Here is a 24,913-nt window from a genome sequence, read left to right as displayed (position 1 = left end):
GTGGATTGGTAACCCAAACTTTTTTGAGGGATTATTACCCCCAAAAAAATTTGCCAATCAGCTAATAACTGGGTTCCTACTTACTGCTATGTAAACAGAGGCGTGTGGAATAAGGAAACTTACCTAAGGTTTCATATTGCCCGGGAGATTAGAAGATGTTAAAAATATCATTATTGAGTCCAGTGTCCTGGCCTCAAAACCCTCCGTGTTAACTGGTTCTGACTTTTGTTTAAGTCTCTGTGAAATACTTGCTGGTGTCTGCCCTCAAAAACACTTCCTGTTGTCTGTCCTGAACTACCCTTCACATCCCTGAACCTATGCTTTCTGGTGTTGCTGTTTGTCTTGGTGTATCTGAGTATATTGTTCTGGGATTACTTTCTGAGTCCCATTTAGCAGCCTTCATGCCTCTCCAAAGATCCATGGTAAAACGTCACACTTTGAGGGTGAAGAGCCCTGGCTTATCTCACAACTCATCCCTCGAACCGCAGGGATTGGCCTTGCAGCTGGTCTGAAGAAATCCGACATTTTGCTTATACTGGTTCAGGTCTGGACAATGGGGGAATGTGGATGCGCCATTCTGAGCTCAGTGATATCCTGGAGTCTGCCCTTCTGAGAAACCTCTTGTGTGTAAAAAATCCAATTCAAAAATTCAATCACCTGTCTCGCACTTGCCACAGAATTTCATCTGAAGGAGCCGGTTGGAAATCATAACCGTGTAATAAACTATACCTTCTGAAGGGAAAACAACCCCATTCACTATGTCACAATATATCCGTTGTTATAAAGCAGCTTAACCTTTCTCACTGCACTTCACCCTGTTAAACCTCTTCTATGTGTCAGCGCTTGCCTGGGGCCACAGACAGGATGAGGCCAGCATACAAGACAACAGTGTTTATCTCACCAGGGCTAAACATTCCTACCGCTTGCCCTTGTGAGCTCTCGCTTAGGGAGGACACATGTATGTCAGCCTGTCTCGGCTGGTAGCACTCTCACCTCTGAATCAGAAGGTTGTGGGTTCATGCCGCACATCAGGCCTTGGAACTAATATAGACTAAGGTGAGACTCTGGTGCAGTCAATCACTTCTTGGCTGTTTGTGGGACATTTCTGTGCACTAAAATGGCTGCCTTGTTGACAGACGGAGTGCAAAGGGGAAAGATTTTGAGTTAATCTGAAATGAGGACCTCATATGATCCACCACATTATACTTGTCTACCACACTGTGACCTCTACGTGAAAATGGTTGAGTCCAATTCAACACTGCAGACTCAGGACTTCTCCATCCCCACCTTGAGGCTTTGAGCTTACAGTCTAAGCTGACACTGCAGTACAGTGCTGAGAAGGTGCTGCATTGTTAGATGATGCCATCCTTTGGATGAGGCAAAATGGTTAAATTGCTTGGTTTATAATAATAATAATCCTTGCATTTGATATAGCACTTTTCATGTCTTCTAGACGTCTCAAAGCACTTCACAGAATAGACTGTAAAGTGAATTGACCGTATATGTGTGGGCGAAATCTGGCAGCCAATTGCGCACAGCAGTGTCCCACAAACAGTCGTGGATTGAAATGATCAATTTATTATTGTTTTTTTTCTTGAGGGATTATTATTAGGCGTGTGGAGTAAGGAAACTTGCCCAACATTTCGCCCTGCTGGGAATCAAACCCAGGTCTCTCGCTTGAGAGGCGAGTGCTCTAACCACTGAGCTACAGGACTCAAAAAATTGCTATCAACATCTCTATTATTGTCGCATGCGATTATCAGGATGGTAGAAGGTGAACTAGATGGATCTTTTTTCACCTAGCAATTTTCGATAAAAGAACCATAGAGTGAATGACAATATTTGGAGGATTGTTGGCCAGGGCACTTGGGAGAAACTCCATTCTCTTTTTGAACTGCACCACGGATCTTTAACATGCTCCGAAACATCTCAGCTGAAATACGAAGATGTCAAAATGATGAAATCTCTCAAATCAAATGGCAAATGTCACCAAAAAGGCTTTTCAGAACGTTTGCAGCTTTTCTTCAGCAAGTGTTCAAAACAAGTGGTTTTAATTATTCAGCTTCCAGAAATGACTCAACAAGGCGCACGACTAGTTTCAGATCACAATATGCTTACGCCCACATTTCTAATACATGACAAAAAAATTACCCACTGTATATGTGTGCACTTCTTGTTATCATTCAGATAAGGAAAAGAGTCAATCCTGGGTAAAGGAGGATTAAAGGAATACTAATAATTTGGATACTCAATGCACGACTGTTTTTGGGACACTGCTGTCCTCAATTTGCTGCCCAGTTTTGCCCCACAAAATATGCTATCAATTCACTTTAGAGTATATTCTGTGAAGCGCTTTGAGACGTCTCAATGATGTCATAAAGTGCTAGATCAATTGCAAGGAATATTATTATAAAGTAGAGCCTGGAGCGTGCTACATACACACAAACACAATGTGCACCCGCATTGGCATTACGCACCACACCAAAAATAGGACACTCGGGCTTATCTACAATTGAGTGATTTAATTTGCCTCCCAAAATAGCACTTTTACATAACGCACGCAAACAAAGGTCTGTAGAGTCAGGATTGCTCACTCACAAACAGCTGCAAGAATTGTGTTTTCCAAGCTTTCAACCGTAACAAAAAGTCAGCAAAAGTATTTTATGTGACTGTTACTTTTAATGAAGCTGAAGGCCAGTCCGGGGGAAGCACGTGGTTCCTTTTTTCGGAGATTTGGGTTTGCACTGCTGAAATATAATCCTTATAATCCACAAGATATATTGCAAAGCAAAGTGACTCTCTGTAGGTGATGCACACACCAACGTCCCACAAACAGCTATAAAGTAAATGACCGATTTTATTTGGAGGATTCTTGGCTAGGGCACCCGGAGGAAACCTCATTCTCGTTTCGAGTGATGCCATCAGATTTTTAACAGTTTTGGTTCAATATCTCATATGAAGGACAGCACCTCCAACAATGCAACATACCCAGCACTTAGTAGTTTAAGTGTTAGCTAGGACTATATGAATTCCATGTGCCGAGATGGGGCTTAAACCTTACAACCTTTCGACTCAAGAGACAAGAGTGCTACCAACTGAGTCAGTCAGTGTGTCACTCAAGCCTGGTTGGGGAGAATCTCTCTGATCGACTAGCTCAAAGTCTGATGATTGTTTTCTGACTCAATCTTTTTGAAGAGCCACCCAATAAGTGAGTTTGTCCACAGAAGCCCTGAGATTAAGTGGAGTCCTGTAGCATATTGGTTAGAGTCCTCGCCTCACAAGCAGAAGTCCTGGGTTTGATTCGAAACCTTAGGCAAGTTTCCTTACTCCACATGCTTCTGTTTACCTAGCAGTAAGTAGGAACCTGGTTGTTAGTCACTTGAATTTTTTAAAAATAGTACTTTAAATGCACGACTGTTTGTTGGACACCACTGTCCACAATTGGCTGCTATGTTTCACCCCCAAAATATACAATTCACTTTATAGCATATTCTGTGAAGCACTTTAAGATGTCTCAAGTATTATTATTATTATTAAGATGTATCACGTGCATATAAAATACAATATGAAATCCAGCCGTGCACAAAAAAGCCACTTAACAGGAGTTTCGAATCGTTTTACTCACGTCGGGAGGACGTCCCAAAGTGCTTCACAGAACATACTGTAAAGTGAATTGACTGTGTATATTTGTGGGCGAACGCGGCAGCCAATTGCGCACAGCAATGTCCCACAAACAGTCGTAGATTGTAAATGACCAATTTATTATTGTTTTGGGTTTTTTTGGAGGGATTATTATTAGGCGTGTGGAGTAAGGAAACTTGCCCAAGGTTTCGCCCTCTGCCTGGAATTGAACTCCGGTCATACAGGACTCCACACAGTATACAGTATTGACAGATGTTAAGAGGTGTTCAGCGCCTTGGGACGTCCTCCCGATGTGAAAGACGCTCAATAAATGGAATCTTGTTGTTGTTGTTGTTGTTGTTGTTGAGGTTGCTCAACCATCATATCTGAATTGTTGCTAGCTTCTCCACTGAGCTGTTAAACTGAGGTCCAGTTGGATGTTAAATATCCACGGGCTTATGGGTTGAATCCCATAGAGCAGTGGGTTGAATAAACAGCTCGCTCTGAGAGCCAGTGCAGACACGATGGGCTGAATGGCCTCCTCTGTGCTGTAAATTTGTATGATTCCATGATTCTATCCAAAAGGAGGGATTTGCTCCCGATGTTCTGGACATCAATTTTTATTTTTTGAAAAGATTTTTACCCCCAGAAAGTGATGTTCTAATCGACTAACAACCAGACTGTTGGAAGTTTATGGGGTTATTAGATTGACTTTTAATTTCAGTAACACTGCTTTTCTGTTAACTCGTGTTCACAATGCACCACTAGAAGGGAGAAGCAGGTAAGCTGCTGTGTTTTCTGATGCAAATCTCCTTCAAGTGCCCCAGAGGGAGCCGGGGCCCTCAGCACATGCCATTAGCAGCTTATGGTTTTCATGTAGTCATTAAAAATGACATGATTCAAATCTTCATACTTGGCTAACCCGAAACAGACAGTAAGTACACAACATAGTACAAACTCCTCATTACGTTTTTATCAGTGCAACAAGAAAAGTTTCTGCTAATTCTAATAAATGCACTGCTCACTTATTGTCATCAGTGGGATGTTGCTTGTTGCAGATTAATTTCTGCTGCATTTGCCTCCATAACATCCACTTTATTTCTAATTAATTTCATTCTGTGAAGCAATTCATTTTCCCATGAAGCTGTATAAAAGGGCACAGCTGATGACTGACTGACCGATCTGCTCATTGGCAGGACTCGGAGGGTCAGCCAGTTCTTGGATACACTGGCACAGAGATTCCTCCCACTCAGCTCCTGTTAACTCTTCAATTCAAAGCTTCAATTGGTGGTCCCAGCTGGACAAGCAGTTGACAGTGCTCTCAATGGCAAGCTAAATAAACTCCAGCAGTATCCCAACAAACACTCTTGTGTCCCCAAACCTCAACTCTCACCAACCTGCACCCAATACTCTCCAGAATTATGTAAGCAAGGTATATCCCTCAACCACCCTTTCTGGCAAAATTTCACCAATACTATAATGTAATAGTTTTTTTATTAGAGCCGAGGAGGTTAAGTGGAGATGCAAAAGAGGGTCCAAGACTAAAACTCTGAAGTGTTATTTTACAAAATATTATTTTCACTGATCAGCAGATCCTTTGATTGCAGATCATAAACTTATGATAATCCCAAACAGAACTAAAGAGAAGGCAAGAAAAAAATTCCTCACATGGATTGTTGATGTGTGGAATTGGCAGTTAACTGATCTCACCCAGGATTAGAGAGTCCTTGGTTTCCTTAACAATCATTATCTGGAATAATTGGTCATTCATTTTATGGTTGTTTGTGGACATTATTATTGTTGTTGGACGCAAATTAGCTGCAGCGTTAACCTACAAAATACAGTCACTACATTACCTTCTCCTGAAAGTCTGTATCAAATGGAAGGATTAGCATCATCTAGTGATCCTTGCTGGAAAGTGAATCAAATGAGGAGAGGACAAAGCTTGGCTGTGATCAACTATGCCTCCCGCTGAATAGTGTGTGAAGATTCAAACTTCAACAATGACTCCTTTGGACAAGTACTCCAGAAACCAGACTCCAGCATGAATTGAGTGTGGGGGCTGTGAAGGAAAGGGGGGCAGCAAGAGAAAGAAAATTGTGTATGTCTCAATATTTTTAAAGCAATACTCTCGTTCTTTGGATGACATGTTAAACCGAGGTCCCATCTGCCTTTTCAAAAAAGCAATAAAGATTTACTTCATGGCTGTTTGTGGGACATTGCTGTGCGCAAATTCGGTGCTGTGTTCACGTCAAAATAGTAAAACTTTATAGTATGTGCTGTGAAACACTTTAAAATATTCTTTCAAGGCACTACATTAAATGTCAGGATTATTATTTTTTATTAAATGAATCAGAGGCTCGATGGGGGGAGGGGCGGGATAGTGTGCAGCTTGTGGGAAATCACGGATGGATGTGCAACTAATGAATTCTGTAGGTAACCAGATGTCTCCATTAGGACTCTGATCTCAGTGAAGTTGGATTATGGCCAAAGGAGGTTCCTGGTGTATGCCTGAGTAAAGTTCCAGTGCATTGGCCTCCACTTGTAGAGTTGTGTTTCTTTTCAGACATCCAAAAATGTAGCTGCCAATCAGTCCAGAACAGCAGCATCCAAAGAATGCTGCCTTACTGACCAGAATGTTCCTGCTCAGCTGGGGATTTTGTCAATATATCTGGAGTTGTGTGGAAGGCATAAACCTGGTCCCCAACATTTGAGAGCAATAGGTGATTTGGCACCAGCAGATTCAACTCAGTGACCAGGCTCGTACAGGGTATTCACAACAACTACATTGATATAGCACCCCTCACACAGGGTAGCGTCCCAGAGCGCTTGACAGTGGTGGAGCACAACTCTTGAGCCAGGGGGAGATGACCGTAGGCATGGTCGAATAGGAAGATCTTCAGGCACAAACTAAAATTGGGGAAGGAAGGGGCAAGGTGGAGGGGTAAAAACATTAGCACATAAGACAAAGAAAGACCAAGGTCCATCTAGTTCGCCTTCCCGCTTCCTGGTGGTCGCATGCATATATGTCCCAAACTACCATAATGTTATTTCCTAAAAGAAAATCTGTGTTTGAAGGAATCAATACTTCCTGCTTCAACTGTTAATCTAGGGAGCCTGTTCCTCACTGAAGTAGTGTTTGCGTAGATTTGTTCTGAATTTACCCCTCTTCAATCACAGGCCGTGTCCTCTGGTTCTACTATTCTGGACAAGCTGAAACAGCTTGTCATGATTTATATGGTCATCCCTTTAGAATCTTAAAGACAGCAACCGTGTTACTTCTCAATCTTCTTTTCCAGCATGAACATGCCCAATTTACTCAGTCGCCCCTCATAATCCAGTCCTTCCATTCCCTCAATTATTTTGGTTGCCCTCCTCTGTATCTTCTCAATTTCTCTAATATCCTTTTTGTACTGCAGCAACCAGAACTGTACACAATACTCTAAGTATAGTCTCCCCAGTGATTTATACAGTGGCAGGATTACCCCACTATTTCGGCTTGTTATTGATCTTTTGATACATCCCAAGATCTGGTTTGCTTTATTCACTGACACAGAGCATTGTTGGGAGAGCTTCAATTTATTGTCAATCAGGAGCACCAGGTCCTTTTTATTTTCCATACCATTACTTTCCTTCCATTCAAATAATAGTCTCTTCCAGGATTTTTTGTCCCCATGTGAGATACTTTACATTTCTTCCCATTGAATTTCATCTGCCCCTGAGCTGCCCAATTCCCAAGTATGTTCAAAATCCTCCTGTAACCTATCTTATTCGGCTTCGCAATCTACCACCTTCATTAGCTTGGTGCCATCTGAAAACTTAGCCAGTGCTTGTGACCCCTAGCTTCAGATCATTTATAAAAATATTAAACAAAAGAGGTCCCAAAACAGACCCTTGTGGAACTCCACTGGTAACATTTTCCCAGTCTGATGACATTCCCTGTACCACCACCCTCTGGGTTCTTCTGGTCAACCAATTGTGTATCCATTGTAATATACCTCCACTGATTCTCGCTCTTTTTACTTTCAGTACCAACCTCTCAAGAGGAACTGTATCAAATCCTTACTGAAATGCAGATATACAACATCCACAGCCTTACCCTTATAAAGCTCCCTTGTCACACCTTCAAAGAAAACCAGTAAATTAGATTGGTAAGACCTTCCTTTCATGAACCCATATTGGCTTTCATTTATGATTTTATTTCGGTCCGGATGCTCCATGATTTTATCCTTAATAAGTCTCCATCATTTTACCCACATTGGATGTCAAACTTACTGGTCTGTAGTTCCTGGGTCACTTTTAATGATAATAATAATTATTATTACTGGTCTGTAGTTTCCTGGGTCACTTTTGTTACCGTTCTTAAAAATAGGGGGAGCATCTGCCTTTCTCCAGTCCCACGGCACCTCTCCAGTATTCAGTAATTTTTGAAAGATTTGTGCCAGCGTTTCTGCGACTTCCTCCCTTAGTTCCTTCAGGATCCTCGGATGCAATTTATCCGGCTCCTGAGATTTATGTACCTTAAGTTTATACAGCTGTTTGGCAACCATGCTGATAGTGATATGAATAGTGTTGCAATTTTTCTCTGTGACATCCTTGAGTTCTCTTTCCAGATCAGAGAGGTTACCTGTCTCCTCCTTGGTAAAGACTGATGCGAAAAACTTATTTAGCACTATTGCAGCCTGTGCAGCATTATTTGTCATGTTGTCTCCCGAACCCACATTCAATGGACCTATTCCATTGCTTATTTTTCTTCTATTCTTAATGTAACTAAAAAAAACTTTTTGTTATTATTCTTCACATCTTTTGCCATATTCAAGTCAAAGCTTTTCTTTGACATTCTGATACCTTTTTTGCAGTCCTGGCATGCCTTCTGTTATTTAGTCCGACTTATTTCCATGGCATTTTCCTTCATGGCCTTAAATGCTTTTTTTTTCCACTTTATGATTTGCTTTTTAACCCCGTCCAACCTGGCAGGAGTGTCTTTAAGCTTGGTACCTTTGCTTCGCATGGTTACACATTGTTCCATTGCCTTCATAATCACCTCCTTGAAGGAACTCCATAGGTCCTCCACTCCCATTGCCATAGTTAAACCTGCCAGGCCCACTCCGACTAGACTTCTCAAGCGCACAGTCAGTCCTCTTGAAATTTGGCAGTTTTATTTGGGTTTTTATATACTCAATAACTCTTGAAATGCCTAATATGACTACATTGTGATCGCTGTTGCTTAATGTTTCTCCCACTTTTTTGTTGGAGATTGGGTTGCCCTTGTTGCTCATTATCAAATCCAAGATGTTATCTCTCCTTGATGGCTCTTTTACAAACCGAGTAATAAAACAGTCTTCCTTTAACTCTAGAAATCTTTCCCTATTTTACCAATAGGCACATTATTATCCCAATCAATTTTGGGTAAGTTAAAATCTCCAACTACTATGGTCAATGCCTTCCTAGTCGCCTTCCTTATCTCATCACACAGTTCCAGATCAAGGCTTTCACCCTGGCTTGGGGTTCTATAGCAGACCCCCAGTAATAGGTTCTCTCTGTTACCATCTTTTAAGTCTACCCAAATTGATTCTGTGTCTGCCCTTTCCTTTTTTATTTCCTGTCTCAATAATGGAGCTTATATATAGTGCCACACCACCTCCTCTTCTCACAATATGGTCCCTCCTAAACAGTTTATAACCTTCCAGGTGAGTATCCCATGGATTGGATTCATTACACCATGTCTCTGTGATGCTAATGATGTCCAACCTGTCACCCCCCACAAGACCTTCCAGATCACACATCATTTGTCAGACTTCTTGCATTAACGCAAGTATAGCTCCATTGTTTTTTGTCTTTCCCATTTACTTTATAAGCATTTTTGTTTCTTTTACACCAACCTTTGGAGTTAGACCGGTTATACTGGTACGCCTTAAGGTTTTCCCTAATCGGTTTGGGTGCTCTCTTACATCTACCGCAACTAACCCTATGCCTAGTTTAAACACTCCCTAACTAAACTATCCATCCTGCACGCCAACACCTCCACCCCCACTTTTGTTTACGTGGAGCCCATCCGGTCTGTATAGATGCCCCCTATTCCAAAATGGGGATAGAGGAAGTGTTCCAGAGGTTCGGGGTGTAGTGGCTGAAAGTGCAACCACTGATGGAGGAACGGAGGGCACGAGGGACATGCAGGAGGCCAGAGCCAGTCCAGCGGAGGCAGCAGGTAGTGGGTTGGGGGGTAAGCAGGTCAGAGAGATAGGGAGGTGCCAGGGCATGAAGGGATTTGAAAACAAGTGACAGGATCTGGAAATTGACCCGTTCAGCTAAGGATCTTGAAATCCACCCATCAGGTTCAGTCCTGTTACCCTCGCGTTATTTTTTCTGCAGTGCACTGACCAATAACTAAAACATGTGGAAGAATGATGATAATTGTATTCAGAACTTAATTGTAATCAGTAGAAATGTTTAACTGTATTTAGACGTCCACAGGATGTGTGTGTGAGTGCCATAATTTTCATGGCAGATAATGATCAGTCGCCATATTCTGTGTGACATCTTTCATAACATGGATCGAGTGAGCCGGTGAATTGCATCTCTGACAGCTTGTTTTTACTCCTCCCTGATCTGTAACAAGGGGGTAAGAGGACTTTGTGGACACCCAGTAGAACTGGGACACAAATTCTAAATGTATCAGCCTGAACGGAAGACTGTGAGATCAGATATTTGCTTCTGTAAAGCAGTGCTTGTGTGGAAGACTGTAAAGGAGCTGGGTAGGACAAGAAAGAGTTGCATGCATATGTGGTTAGTACAGGCTCCAAGGATAACAGATTGTATTGCTTATAAACTCTGTGGAACACTGTGTCCTGGGAGAGCATGGAAAATTGGGACTAGAGAGGTGGTAGGGGAGGAAACTTAACTGTGAGAAAGCACCGAGGGCTGATAGCCAGACCAATGAAACAATTTAGCTACCTTCAGCAAACACAGTCTATGAAAGCTACAGGTTTGACAGGCCAAATAGCCTTTCCTTGTTCAAACACAGAGAAGGAAGCTTCTCCTGGCGTCCTGACCAATAATGTGGATTTAAGAATTGGTTGTTCACTTCATGTCTGTTTGTAGATTGTTGTGTATCATATTCGCCTACAAAATACTCAGTATTTACACTTTGCAGTAAAATCCTTCTGAGTGCTTTGCGACCCCCCCCCGCTGTAAGGGAGCTGTGCAAGGATTAGTGTTATTTTGTTCTTCGGAAGAGGCGTAAAACCTAGGTTCTGTCTGCCTGTTCTGGTAGACGTTAAAGATCTCATGGCACTATTTGAAAAGAGAAGGGAGTTCCTGGATCCAACATTCCCTTCAATAAAAAAAGTGGTCATTTACTCTTTGGCTGTTGGTGGGACATTGCTCCATGCAACAAATTACACTTGTATAGTGCCCTTCACATTGGAAAAACATCCAAGGGTGGTGGACAGTCAGGGGTTTTTGGACCCAAGCTACTAGTTGAGGTCAGGATTAGTGGAGGGCAGGGGGTTGGGGGAGGGAGGGTGGCCGAAGGCATGGTCGAAGAGAAAAGTCTTTAGACGGGACTTGAAGGAGGCATTAGAGATGGTGAGTGTGGAGACAGAGATGCTGAATAACCGACCACCAATGGTGGGACGGGAAGTGCAGGGGACCTGAAGCAGGCCGTGTCCACCGAGTGTAGGGAGTGGACAAGCTGATATAGGGTTAGGAGGTCAGAGAGGTAGGGGGGTGCAAGACCATAAGAGGGCTTTGAAGGTGAGAACGAGGGTTTTGTACTCGATTCTCTGAGGGATGGGGAGCCGATGAACCCGAGCAAGAACAGGGGTGATAGGTTCCCGGAGCCTAGTGCGGAAGAGGACAGGAGCTGCACAGTTTTGAATAATCTGCAGCTTGTGGAGGGAAGAGTTGGGAAGTCAGGCGAGCAGGCAGCTGGTTGCCGCGCTTCGCTCACAAAATGCAGTCACTCTACTTTATGGTAAATCCTGTGATGCGCTTTGAGACGTCTTGACGACCTGATAAGGCACTATATCAAATGCAAGGATTATTATTATTATTATTGGGAAGAGGGGGTGGGGGGGATGAAGAGGTCCACTGGAATATGATGAGGAACTGGGACCCTGACTGATTTTATTTTCACCTTCTTATTAAGCACAGAATAAAATTATAGGGCCAACCCTCCGAGAGCTGAGATTTTTTTAGATGAACTGTGCTGTTACTCATATCTGAGTTACTTATATCTCGGAGTCCTGTAGCTCAGTGGTTAGAGCACTCGCTTTGCAAGTGAGAGACCTGAGTTCAATTCCAGGCAGCGCGAAACCTTGGGCTAGTTTCCTTACTCCACACAGAGCCTAATAATAATCCCTCCAAAACCAAAAACAATAATAAATTGGTCATTTTCAATCTACGACTGTTTGTGGGACATTGCTGTGCGCAATTGGCTGCCGCGTTCGCCCACAAATATACAGTCAATTCACTTTACAGGGTGTTCTGTGAAGCGCTTTGGGACATCCTCCCGACGTGAAAAGCGCTATATCAAATGCAAGGATTATTATTATTATTATCTGTAAAGATTGTGTAATATATTATGTATAATATATTATTGTAAAGCGACAATTGTCAGTTCACTGTAGTGGCAAATAATCATTTTTCAAATCATTTTACTGCATGCTTGCAGTGGTAAGTCAATGGCAAAATAAAAGGTTTACAAAGACTGACCTTGGGATACCTCTGCCCGCAGAGCGATTTAATGTGTATCTGCACACTGTAAAATTCTACTTTAAACTGTATAGGATCAACTTATTAGAATAGAAAATACCAAAATCATTCAGGAAATAAAGGATGTGCACTGCAAAAGGAAAATGCAAAGCAAAAAAAAATCCATTTTATTTCATTTAAAGACGATGAGTCTTTCCTTCTAGTATTGCTGAGGGTTTGGACTCCTGGGAAATTGATCACAACAGGTAATCATAGTTCCTTTCCGAAGCTCAAGTGCTTATTACATTCTGGTGACCGCAGTGAGAGATGTCCATTGTCTATAGCTGGCCTTGGGATTCCTTGGGAGTTTTTTTNAATATATAAAAAAACTAAGCCATTTACTTTTCTCTCAGTGTAAAATGTTAAGAGTCAACACTGACTTTTTTCTCTCTCTCCACAAAAAAAGAGCAGCAAGATACCCATACAGACACCACTGTACTTAAACCTGGGCGGTTTATTAAGAGACTGCCCCCGTTTTTCTTTTTAAAAAAACATCCACTTTGCAGGAGGTCAGCGTTTCTCTTCCATCTCGAAAGCTACAGAGTCCAAAAATATCCTGCAGGATGAAATTCAATTGAAATCACTCTTTTAATTGCCCCGCAGGCTGCTCAAACATCAAGCACTGGCGAAAAGCAGTGCGTCCGCTGTTAAAAAGTCACCGAACCCCCTTTAACTTTCTTTCGTGCACACACAATGACGTGGGCTACTGACGCTTTGCACAAGAAACCTTCAAGCAGCCCGGATTAACCAATAGAATTTTTTTTTATATAATGGACACGGGGTTATGCAAAGGTAATCCTCTACCACAACAAAAAGTATAAAAAACAACCAGTCCGATTGAGGAACGACAAGTCGGCCCCGTTAGTTGTTCTCGATTTGTTCTAGATCCAGATCACCACAGTCCAGGGGGAATATTCCTTCTTCGGTGCTCTCGCAATCGCTTGTGTCTTCCTCGCTCTCACTCGCGCCCACTTCCTTCCCGCAACTCCTTGAGCAGCAGCCGTCTCGCCCACCAGGGATGTGGTACCTGGCAGGGTCATGCTCTTTGATGGGGCTAGAGCCTGGGGTGATGATGCTCATTAAAAGGTCGCTCGAGTCACACGGAGACGATACAATTGTCTTCATATGGTGGTCGTCGTCATCATCATCTTCATCATCATCTTCCTCATAGTCCAGAGAGCAAAGGCTCTTTGAGTTTTTTAACGTCTGAAAAGAAAGCATAAAGGGGAAACTATTTAAAGAAAGCATAAAGGGGAAACATCTGGGATGAAGGGGCTAAGGCCCCCACACACGCCAGCCCCCCCGACAACAGCCCCCACCCCCGCTCACACACCAGCCCCCCCGCCCCAACACCGGCCCCAACACACACACACAACGCTGCCCCCCCCCCCCCCCCACAACCAGCCAGCCCAGGGACTTGCCGGTCCGGTCCCCCCCAACACAACCACCATTCGCCCAACAGCCCCCCCACCCCAACCACCATTCCCCCTAACCAGCCCCCACCCAAACAATACCCCCGTCTCACCCGCTTCCATCCCACAGAGGGGTGGGAGCTGAGTGTGTGAGAGTGAGTTGGGGTGGGGAGAAGGTGTGTGTTTGGAGGGGTGGGGGTGGGAAGGAGAGGGGGAGAAAGGGTGTGTGTGTGTCTGTGTGAGAGTGTGTGTGAGTGTCTGTGTGTGTGAGTGTCTGTGTGTGTCTGTGAGTCTATGTGTGGAGTCCTGTAGCTCAGTGGTTACAGCACTCGCTTTGCAAGCGAGACACTTGGGTTCAATCCCCGGCCGGGAAACCTCGGGAAGTTTCCTCATTCCACCGCCTGACAATAATCCTCCAAAACAAACAACAATAATAAATTGGTCATTTTCAACCCACGACTGTTTGTGGGACATTGCTGTGCGCAATTGGCTGCCGCGTTCGCCCACAAATATACAGTCACTACACTTTATAGTGTGTTCTGTGAAGCGCTTTGGGACGTCCTCCTGACGTGAAAAGCGCTATATCAAATGCAAGGATATCAAATGCAAGGATTTAAGGTATAATGAGAAGCTGGTTAGACAGTCTGTATTCCTTAGAGCTGAAGAGGGGTTTAAAGTAATGATGGGAATTGACAGCTACACAGTGGACGACTCATTTCTGGCGAGGGATCCAAACCAAGAGGATACAGTCTTAGAATTACAGCTAGTCAAGAATTAAGAGTTAGAAGTGGGATTAGAAAACTCTTCACACAGAGTGTTGTGAGAATGTGGTCTAGGTGAGAGGAATGGGAGAGAGAGGCCAAGAGGCAAAAAGAATTAGGAGACGAAAAGAATCGGAACTAGACAAATATCTTAATTAGTCAGTTACAGGGGCAGGTTAACAATAATCCTTGCATTTAATGGGACAGAGGATTGCACGAAGGAGACTCACAATAGCCTTCTGTGCTGTAAATTTCTATGGTTCTAAGATGTTGGTACTTGGGAAATAAGATGCTAAATTGTATGGCAAAAGGCTATGTAATGGGATTACAACTGGCGAGTTGGGCTGAACAGCCTCATCCTGTTCCCAAGTGAGGCACATGGAACGAAGTAGCAAAACAGGTGGTGGAACAAAGAACTAAATGGTTTCAATTAAGAAACTGCTAGGTTTCTGGACATTAGAAGGATTCAGGTTTACTGGGCGATGGGACATATTGAGGAATCTTTGAGGAATTGGATGAGTAGCCACGAAAATGAAATAGCCACTAAAGCTTTTCTCTCAGGTTGGGACCTGATAGAGGTGGATGAGATTCGCCCACTCTAAACTCCATAACCCCACTGCCAGGCTCCATTGGCTCCCTATCACAGAATGGATCCACTTCAAGATCTTCACACTCATCTACAAATCCCTTCATGCCTTGGAACCTCCCAACCTCTCTGACCTGCGTACTCCCCACACCACCACCAACTACCTTCACTCGTCCCCTCCGCTCCACCATCGGCAGCCGTACTTTCAGACACTATTTCCGGAAATTTAGGAATCTCTTCCTCAATCCCTTCGCCTTGCCCCCACCTTCCCCGCTGGAAGACACTCCTCTTTGATCATGGTTATAGTAACCTCCTCCCTCCCTCCAGCTGTGCCACTATTAAGCGCTCTAAGATACTGCCCCGAGTGTAGGGTCTTAACCATAGGGTACAGCGCAGAGCAATGGATTATAAGTAATAACCTCACCAAGTAAATACAACAATCTATCTGGACAGGATGACCATAAGTCACTGCAACAGTTGCATTGAGGCTGCTTTAGTGGAATGGATCGGTAGTGGAGGTTTGAGTTTTTCAGGATCATTTGCCTATTATTTCAGGTGGACCTTCTGTGGTAAGTCAGTTAACTGAGCCACTCCAGTCTCTTCACATTAAGTGTGCGCCTGCAATCTTCAGACACATACACAAACTCAGGTGCAGGAGTGACAAGTAAAGCATTCCTCCGCTCCTTTCCCACGTGTTTCATATTCTTTAAAGATGCAATTGTGTAATGATAGACAGTAAAACGCGTTGCCTTTAAGTACAGGAAATGACTTGTACAATCTGGAGCTGTAACACAGGGGAGTGGCTTCTAATCAGGATTTACTCTGGTTGCGCAGAGTAAACACCAGAAAATAGCTGATCACTGCAACTTCTGAATGACATAACTGCAAGGGAAGAGAGAGAGAAAAAAGGGACTTTGAAAGGTCAATACCAGCAAACAATCCTAAGACAGGAGAATGCAGTAAATATTAACCCTTTGATGGAGCAGCATGTGTTAATTGGTCTGCAGTACATCCCATGACACCATTGAAGGAGCCATTGGTTCCACTTGTTGCCAGAAAAACATCACAATCATACCCCAATACTGCTGCAGTGACGATGGCTGCTCTCAAGGAAACTGCGCCCTATGGGACAGGACTCAACACCTCATTGCTTCTGCAACATGGCAGAAATAAAAATAGCAGAGCTTGATCTAGAAAGGATCATGTGTAAGACAGGACACTCACTGCATACTGATGTTCACACACACTTAAATTTATAATTATATAAGAAATGTAAAGCTAGGAAAATTTGAAGAACTCAATTCCTAATATCTCACAGATTGTTGGCAACTGAAGCAAATTTCTCTCTCGTACAGTCTGGGCTGTGAGTGCGTGCACAACTCCACTGTGAGTGAGTGTACAGCCCGGGGGTGGGGGGGGCTGGGGTGGACACAGCCCAGGTTCTGTGGGTGTACACAGCCCAGTGGGGTTACAGCAGTAAAATACCACCTCCTCAGTTACCCATGATCCAATGGTAGTCTCACCCCTAGAGCCATTTTTCTACATTATACAAATGAACAGCTATTAATCTAGCTTCAGTTGTTGTGGGTTCACAACTTTCTGACTCTTGAACACCATGAATCCAGTTTAGACTGATGCTCCAATATAATGTTGGGGGAGCGCTGTATTGCCAAAGACGCTATTGAACTCTAAAATTGGTCATTCACTTCAAGGCTGTAGGACAAATTGACTGCAAAAATATACTTGATAGTAAAATCCTGTGAAACACAGATGTCTCCTGAAGTGAAAGGCACTATGTCAAATGCAAGAATTATTATTACACTGGCTGTCGAATTCATGCCCAAACAGAAGGAGCAACAATGAAGGGCAGTGTCCTCACACCACCTTCATGTGGTGGGGTGACTAACAGGGCATCCAGATCAGATTACTGCAGCACGAATGAGTTGCCATTGGTAGCTTTCAGGGCACAATGACGTGATGTTATCCTGTAGCTTGAGCACAGCCCAAAGATCCAAGGGACTGAAACAAATGCAACAGCATACGCCATGATAAACAGAGACATAAAACAGAGGTGTTAAGTCTCATTGGGATATTGAAATCTTGGAAGTTTTGTAATAAACACTAGACAACATGGTCCCAAGACGTCTACTTCTACTTTCGTCCCGTTCCCCACTCCATGACCCACTGCTTAGATACACTGTTCGGGCAAACGCTAATTTACAGGTTGGAATTCCTGTCTGTATGTTAGCTGATCAACAGTTGAAGTTGCTACAATTAGCTACTGAACCCACTGCATTTGGGATGGGAAAGGATGTGGATCACATTGAGCAGATTTATGGCTTCTGACTGCTTCAAGAGTCACAAAGGATGGCACACGTGTGTAGATGGACAAAAATCAGCCTCAGGTTTATTTCTTCCCATGGTCTGATAATCCACAAGAGACACACACACATACCTACATAAATACACACATACATAGACACACACGCAAACAAACAAGGTTCAAAAACTTAATCCATATAATGACTAAATTTGCTCTATCCCATCGTTGATAGCCAAACTTTCAGCTATTATGGCCTCGCTTGCTGATCAATCCCCCAAACACCTTTGTAGTGTGTCCTCTCCCTATCTAGGAGTATCTATCCTCCACCTGCCTTCAAAATCCTGAACTCCATCTTCAAACTCTCACTTCTTCCATATCTGTTTGTGTAAATCACTTTGAGACAACCATCCTGTATGAAAGGAACTATATAAGTGCAATATATTAGATCTGGTGAGTGTGTGCCTGTGTGTGTGGTTGGAGGGGGGAGCACATAAGAAAGAGAAACTCGAGAACATGAAATTCAGGGCAGATTGAACCCACTTGGTAACATTTGTTACAGGGTACCTTTGTGTTTAATGTGTTTTCGTTTCCCAAGGCCTCGAGTGTTGTCCTTTAGTACAGGCGGAGTGCAAACACAGGAGCTCACTTCATTAAAGATCATTTCTGGCCTAATTTCATGTTGTGATCCCCACAGTGAATCTGAAGGAAGCGAAACGCCAGATGCTCTCAGTGTCTACCACCTTCGTAGCGCTCTTTCACTGCACTGAATGTCTCTAGCCTCTATTCAGAGCTAAGTACCCCAGCCTGTTATCTGCTGTCAGAGAACAAAGCCCTGGTTTGTTCACAGCTCAGTCTTGATGGTTGATTATCATCTCGTGCCTCAGTCTACCGCTATCGGTTTTCCTTCTTCCCAAGCCTGCTGGAATTTGAATTTTAAATAGATGTCCTTCCCAGGAACAATAGATAAAAAAGACCCTTTGATTGTTCATGCGTTGCTCAAAAGAAAAGGCTGAGATCTGTCTTGGCTTCAGCCTGGCTGGATCTCATCTACCAGCTCCCATTCCAATGGGAAGCTTTTTTGCCTAAAGCCACAATACTCGTCGGGTATTCAGCTCCATTCAAAAAAATATCCTCAGGTTTCCAGTTAAGAAACTAATGCATTTCCTCTGAATGAACAGCAAGTGTTCCTTTGGCATGCAGCCAGCTGTGACAGCTGGGCACGAATGTGCGCGCGCATGCACGCACATACACGGACACACACACACACACAGCAGAGCCCCATTATAATACGTTAGTTGGGGTCCATAAAATCAGAGCGAACAGTATAATGGGGCAGGATTACCAGTCAGCACTACACATTCACTGGGCACGTGCAAGGATGACCTGCACTATCTGGATTTCAAAATCCACGTGCAGCATGCAGGAAGTGGCATCAACTGTGACCTTCTGTTGCGGAAGTCAGCCATTCTGGGCTTGCTGCGCACTCGCTGGCATTTTGGTCTACTCCCCCAGTAAGCAAACCGGCATTATGATACAGCAAGCATGTCAACTGCAGCGGTCTCTGGAAAGGGATCGGCTGGGCCAACAGAGAAGTGCGGCTGCAGAATCCACTATAAACACCCTCCTCCGCAACAAACACTTTGTAAATGTAGTTTCTGGCCCGCGGACCGCTCACTGGTTACCTGACATCACTGTGGGGAGGGTGGCTCCAGAAGCGGTAAATGGATTTCACTTGAGAGGCCCCACTGTTGTGATTGTCTGTGTATTTGTGTGATTGTGAGTGATTGGACTTTTTATTAGTAGTAATTTTCTTGTCAGTATGGTCTAGTACTTGGAGAGAGAGACTACCTCCCTTGCCCATTGCAGGAACTAAACACTAAGCAATTGCACCCTACTACCACTTCAACACACCTCCTTCATCCCAAGGAAAGGCTTTCAAACACAATGTAGCCATCGACAAATAAGAGATAACATTTTCTAAATTCGTGGAAGTACCCCCGTTTCTCTCTCTCCCCTCCTCTGCCCACTCAGATATTTATTCAAAGCTCAATTTCAAATAGATCGACATGAATTGTTATTTAATAAACTATCTTGATTGCTTACCACGAGATGTTTGGAATAGACTCAAGACTTTTTGGGCTTGAGTAACAACCCATTGACACTGCAACAACCACACACAACTAGGATTGTCACCTCCAACCTGCTAAACATAAGTCTGACCAGAATCAGATGACAAGTGCACCAAGCTCTGATACGTGCATAGAGATGAGACGTTTTGAAGTAAAGTCTGAAGCTTAGAAGCTAATACATGACCAAAGCCACTCCAAACGCTTTGTGTGTCATGCAACCATAGAGAACCTCAAGGTCACAGCAAATCTGGAGCTTTGGCACAAGCCGGGGCATTTGACGATACCGAATACATCAGTGTGATACAAATCAACACAAGACATGACTGTCAAAGCAATTTAATAGCTTAAGTTTGTGTTCGAAGCGTCTGTTTACTGGAAGCCAGACTTGGTTTTGGGTTAAGCAGTGGAAAAACAGCGTGTTCAGACACGAGATGTATTATCATATGATAATCCTTGTATTTGATATAGCGCTTTTCACTTCTTCCAGACGTCTCAAAGATGGATGGAATTAAAAAGAAAATTCAACGTTTCTCACGTATTGATTTCCCCCAGGAACCTATACTGATCACAATGCCTAGTGGGATCTCATTGAGCTGCTCTTGCTCCCAAAGTATTCTGAGAAAATGTCTTTCATTCTTTAGAGCACCCGAGATCTGCATTGTAATTTCACTCAAAAAGATGGAGCCTGCCTTCTCTCACTAGCTCACTGTCCCCCAGCAAAGGATCCTCATCCCAACCCTCAAATTTGTTTGTGCTCTTGCTCCAGCCCATCATTACAAGGTTCACCATTCTTCTGCCTGCAGCCTCCACTCCTTTTGGCCCACTGCATGTCTCATACCCCGTCCATTCCAACCATCAGTGGCTGAACGCTTCAGCCACGATGGCCCCATTTCTCTGGACCTCTCTCAAAATCCCTTTGCCTTGCTTCTCGTCTCTGCTTGGTGACCTACTGTCTTTTTGTGAAGTGCTTTGAGAGGTTATTCTACGTAAAAGGAAGCACAACATTAGTGCAATTTTTCAGTGCAAAGCTACAGATCTGATGTGCCACGGTTTCACTCGTATGATCCTCCACTCTACTTTGTACTGAAATGAGTTTCACAAGTGGACTTACAATGCTTACACATCCCAGGTTATTTTAAGTGAATCCTTTTCTGGGCAACTATGCAAAACCCAACTGAAACCAAGGATTATTTTTTAACACAGTGTATGAAAACAACACCTTGCATTTATACAGCCTTTGTCACGTAGGAGAACATCTGAGCAGGGTTGAATGCCGAGCAAGGGAGGAGGTTACCATAGCCTTGGGCAAAGGGGTAAGTTTTAAGATGGGATTTAAAGACAGATTCAGGAGGGGCGAGACAGATGGTTGGAGACAGAGCGTACCAGAGGTTAGGACAATCTTGACTACGAAAGGCAAGCTCTTTACAATTTATCTGCCAATGTATATTTGAACGCTCTCTGCTTAAATCAATGACCACTTTCCAGGTGGATGGTCTGCTTCTGAAATCCAGAGACTGATAAAAAGATAAAATCCTGTTTGAGAAATAAATTCTCATTAACTGCAATAAACCAGCTGAAAAGACTCATTCCGGGCAGCATTTCCAGCGACTGCTACAATACAGCCAAGCTTCAAGCTCATTAAACCTAATGATATTTAGTAACAAGTTGACTCTGTTAGAGCAAACAAAGTTAGAGTGAAGGGAGATGAAGAGTGGAGGCAGCTGCTCTCACCGGAAACAACACTGCTGAGAGCTGCAGCTGCCGTACAGGAGCGTGTAATCACTGTGTGTGCGTGAGAGAAATGCACACAACTACACACATTCACACACAGGAAAAAAAAGACACAAATGCACATGACAATAGAGAAGGGATATACACACAAAAAATACAGATGACGAGAGAGGGACACTAGCAGTTGGAGAGCAAGCTAGAGAGAGAGACACATACATATAGGTTGATGAGACACATAGAAGCAGAGACAGGGATGTACGTACACACATAAGGACCAATTATGGTTAAATGTGCCAGTATTGCACATGAAGATAATTACACCAGACCACCTCAGTGGGACAGTCTTTGGGAGCCATACAAAAATGAATATTTTAGTGAGAGCCTGTACTGAGCCCACTTTACGTAGCTTCTTCATTGAGCAAGGTGTGATGAAGGTTGTGGTGTGTAGTTAAGGACAGATGTTGCACAATCATTAGAGACCTTTACAGCAAAGTGGGATTATTCTGTTTATACCTCACCTAATGCAGAACAAAAAAGGTTACAAGCCTGGTCTGTCTAAGCAATTCCCTATCGTATGTTAAAATTTTACTACAAATTACATCCCAGGGCCTGCAGTGTTTAATGAAGCTTCACATCCAGATGATCTCCAGTGGTGCAACGCCCGTAAACCTCGAGTAGATCTATCTGCACTTTGAGCACTGGTTTACTGATCACGTTGCCATTGACATCCCCTCATGCACAATGTAATTCAGCATCATAGGAACCATCAGGGGCAAACAGAGCCATCTGTGCCTTAAGATCCTCGGCTTGTATATGAAAAGCTCTGAGGCCACTGAATACACCTTGAACATATGGCAATTGTTACATGACTAACGTAGTAATGGCTGTAACTCACTCCACCTTTGGGTGCCTACGAACCGCTGAACAAGCAGGGTTATCAATGACTTTGGCACATTCCTACATCGCGAGGCAGATTAACCCTGTAATATTCCTTACTACCTGAACCCCTAGTGCAAAGCAGGGTAATTCAAACGTGCAACAACTGAAGGTGAAGAGATTAATTAAACGGTAAATGGGTCCATCTCTGGTGTTGCAGAAGACTAAAAGAAACAGAATTTGAGACTGTATGATGGCGTGGCAAAATGGCCTTGTATAGAGAGCTCTCTCCCTCGGAAAAGAGGTACACCTTGCAAAGTCTAGAGGAGACTCAGTGCAAAGCAGGAATGCACTGCTGTGTCTAGCTCACACCCTAGTGACCACCACAAACACAGTGTTTTAGACTGCCAGAACAGTAGTCCAATGGACCAGCAAATCATCTAGTTACAAACAGCAAGCTTTCTGGCTGCCTTTTATCAGCTCAACAGTATAAGCCACAAACTAGGGTGTAACCTATCCAGGGTAGTTTCCTGTGCAAGGCGTGTGTGTTGGGGGGAGCATTTCAAATCTTTTCAGCTAATATTCCTAATCTGATGGGAAAATGATAAATTGCACTGAGAAGAAACCAGTTTGATCTGAGCCACTTTAAGACAAAATGCATCTAAAAATGTACTCTAAGTCAGTACAATATAATGTGCAAAGCAATGCCTTGGAACCCATGCAAAATATGTGCTTTGCAACCACCCCAAACCAAAACACAGGCTAATTCAAAAATGAATTTGACCCACTTCCTTGTTCGTGCACCGAAACAATTTACACTGTGATTAAACGCTCAAAACCAGATTACATAAACCACGGACACTACAGGGCACCCAGCAACATTCCTTTTGCGTGCCATGGCGCTATGAGGGTCTACACACTCGCACATTCTTTTGGGCAGACACTGTGCAAGTTTCTGCACTTAAAATAAACAGGAGCCAGTCTCTCATATTACAGTCAAAGCGTCAGCTCTAGTAGGTTACCAGTAAGCTGATGCTTCAGTTACTCGAGTGGCATGGAAAGACATTGTTACATTGGAAGCAATGCATTATGGAGAACATTATGGAGAACATTTCAAGTCATCGTAACTCAGGGGCTGAAACAAACATCAGTTACATACTCCGACTCCTTTAATATTCCATTTCAAAAGCAACTCACTGAAAGTGTTCAGCTAAACAGACTACGGAGGTCTTTTATAGTCTTGTGCATTCCTTTCTTCCTCACGTTTGATCACAAAATGTGTAGTAGGCCCAAGATCATTGTCACTTCTGTTACCGTGATGAATGTCAGTGACGGCAAACCAAACTCACTGGTCAGTATCCTCACAAGCAGTTGTAGCTTGGAATTGCTTTATTGTTAAGATCCCAAACCTCCAGATAACTGCTCTAGGAAACCCTGTATCCAAGCATTTGTAACAAATCACATTGAAACAGCACTTTAAGTGAAACAAACATCTCAAAGAGTTTTACAGAAAGAGATCACTTAGAAATTGAATGAATTGGTTGGAGGCAAGCATGGCAGCTAACGTGCTCTACTGACATCCTACAAACAATGAGTAACCAACAGGATGAATTGCAATCCTGTTAATGCTGATTAAATCAGCACAAATAAGATATCAAACCCATATTGTGATGATTTTTCTTTATAGAGCATTTCACAACTGAGCCATAGAGGGTGAAGGCAATCTGCTTTCAATTAGATCTATCAGAGTGGCATTAAGACCTTCATCCTACACGTAAGATGTTTTACAAGTATGTTCAGTCAAACAGGTCTTTCAGAATTGCAAATTCCTTTCTTACTCTGTATTTAATTTCAATGTGTAGTAGGCACACAATATTTTAGTTTTTCTCATCATCGCCAATACCAGTGATGGCAAGTTATGCGGTTTTAGCTGGTTAAGACTCCAACGCACACTCAGGGGTCCCCAAGTCTAGCTCTTGTCAACCTGCACCTAATATTTTCTGGAACTAGATGAACGGGATGCGTCCCTCCAGGGAGAGTGCGTATTCCATTCCAATAAAAATATCTGAAATTTTCATGAACGGTTGGGATTCGTGGAACTCAGTTGGTTTGGATACTCTTAAGCATGGTGATGGGTCTCACCAGATGTCAGACACACGGCTGATCAAAATCTTGCAACGGGCTGTATTTATTATTTGTCATCAACTAAATTCTCATTATATAACTCAAAACAGATTAAACCAACTACATGAATCAAATTAAAAATTGGTTCAACAACAAGAATTCCATCTAAGCAGCATTACGTCAATATGACTTGAATCATTAAGGGAAAGGCCTATGCAATATGTCTCATATTACCACCCTCAACTCAATCGGCCCAAAGTAAAAGGACATGATTTTTCACTGTAGGTCTTGGGAAAGAGCCAACAACTACATCAAAAGTTGAGAGCAGATTCCTGTAGTGTTTGAATCATCAAAATTATAGAACTATAGTATGGATATGATTTAGTAAGGTGATAAAGAATGCCATGATACTGTAGTTAGAACAGCTATTGTCAGCATTTAATCCAGTGCTTGAAATACAAGCTACCAATTGGCAGGTTGATGTAATATGAAATTCCCTGCATTAAGTCAATTTCCCAAATGTTTCTTAACGGATCTCAAGGGTCGAGAAACGGGGCATTTCTCAACAGCATGAAACCCCACCAGTTGAGGTAAAG

General features: G+C 43.2%; 1 protein-coding gene and 1 non-coding gene across 7 annotated transcripts in view; both read right to left on the bottom strand.

Annotated features, from left to right (window-relative positions):
- Window positions 1-1,643: 1,643 nt before the first annotated feature.
- Window positions 1,644-1,715, bottom strand: trnae-cuc. The gene has a single exon. It is a non-coding gene; the product is annotated as a tRNA-Glu (tRNA).
- Window positions 1,716-12,690: 10,975 nt separating this feature from the next.
- Window positions 12,691-24,913, bottom strand: part of fam53a (family with sequence similarity 53 member A) — an 85,168-nt gene continuing 72,945 nt past the window's right edge. For 5 of the 6 annotated variants that reach the window (XM_007897948.2, XM_007897950.2, XM_042333632.1 and 2 more), the window contains one exon: window positions 12,691-13,581. In XM_007897948.2, coding sequence (XP_007896139.2) covers window positions 13,237-13,581 — 345 coding nt within the window. In that variant the 3' untranslated portion in view covers window positions 12,691-13,236. 6 annotated transcript variants of the gene reach the window in all.

This window comes from Callorhinchus milii, unplaced genomic scaffold, assembly GCF_018977255.1.
Source record: "Callorhinchus milii isolate IMCB2004 unplaced genomic scaffold, IMCB_Cmil_1.0 Scaffold1, whole genome shotgun sequence".
Classification (NCBI taxonomy): domain Eukaryota; kingdom Metazoa; phylum Chordata; class Chondrichthyes; order Chimaeriformes; family Callorhinchidae; genus Callorhinchus; species Callorhinchus milii.
The sequence above is the reverse complement of the archived record's forward strand: the minus strand, read 5'-3'. Positions and strand labels throughout refer to the sequence as shown.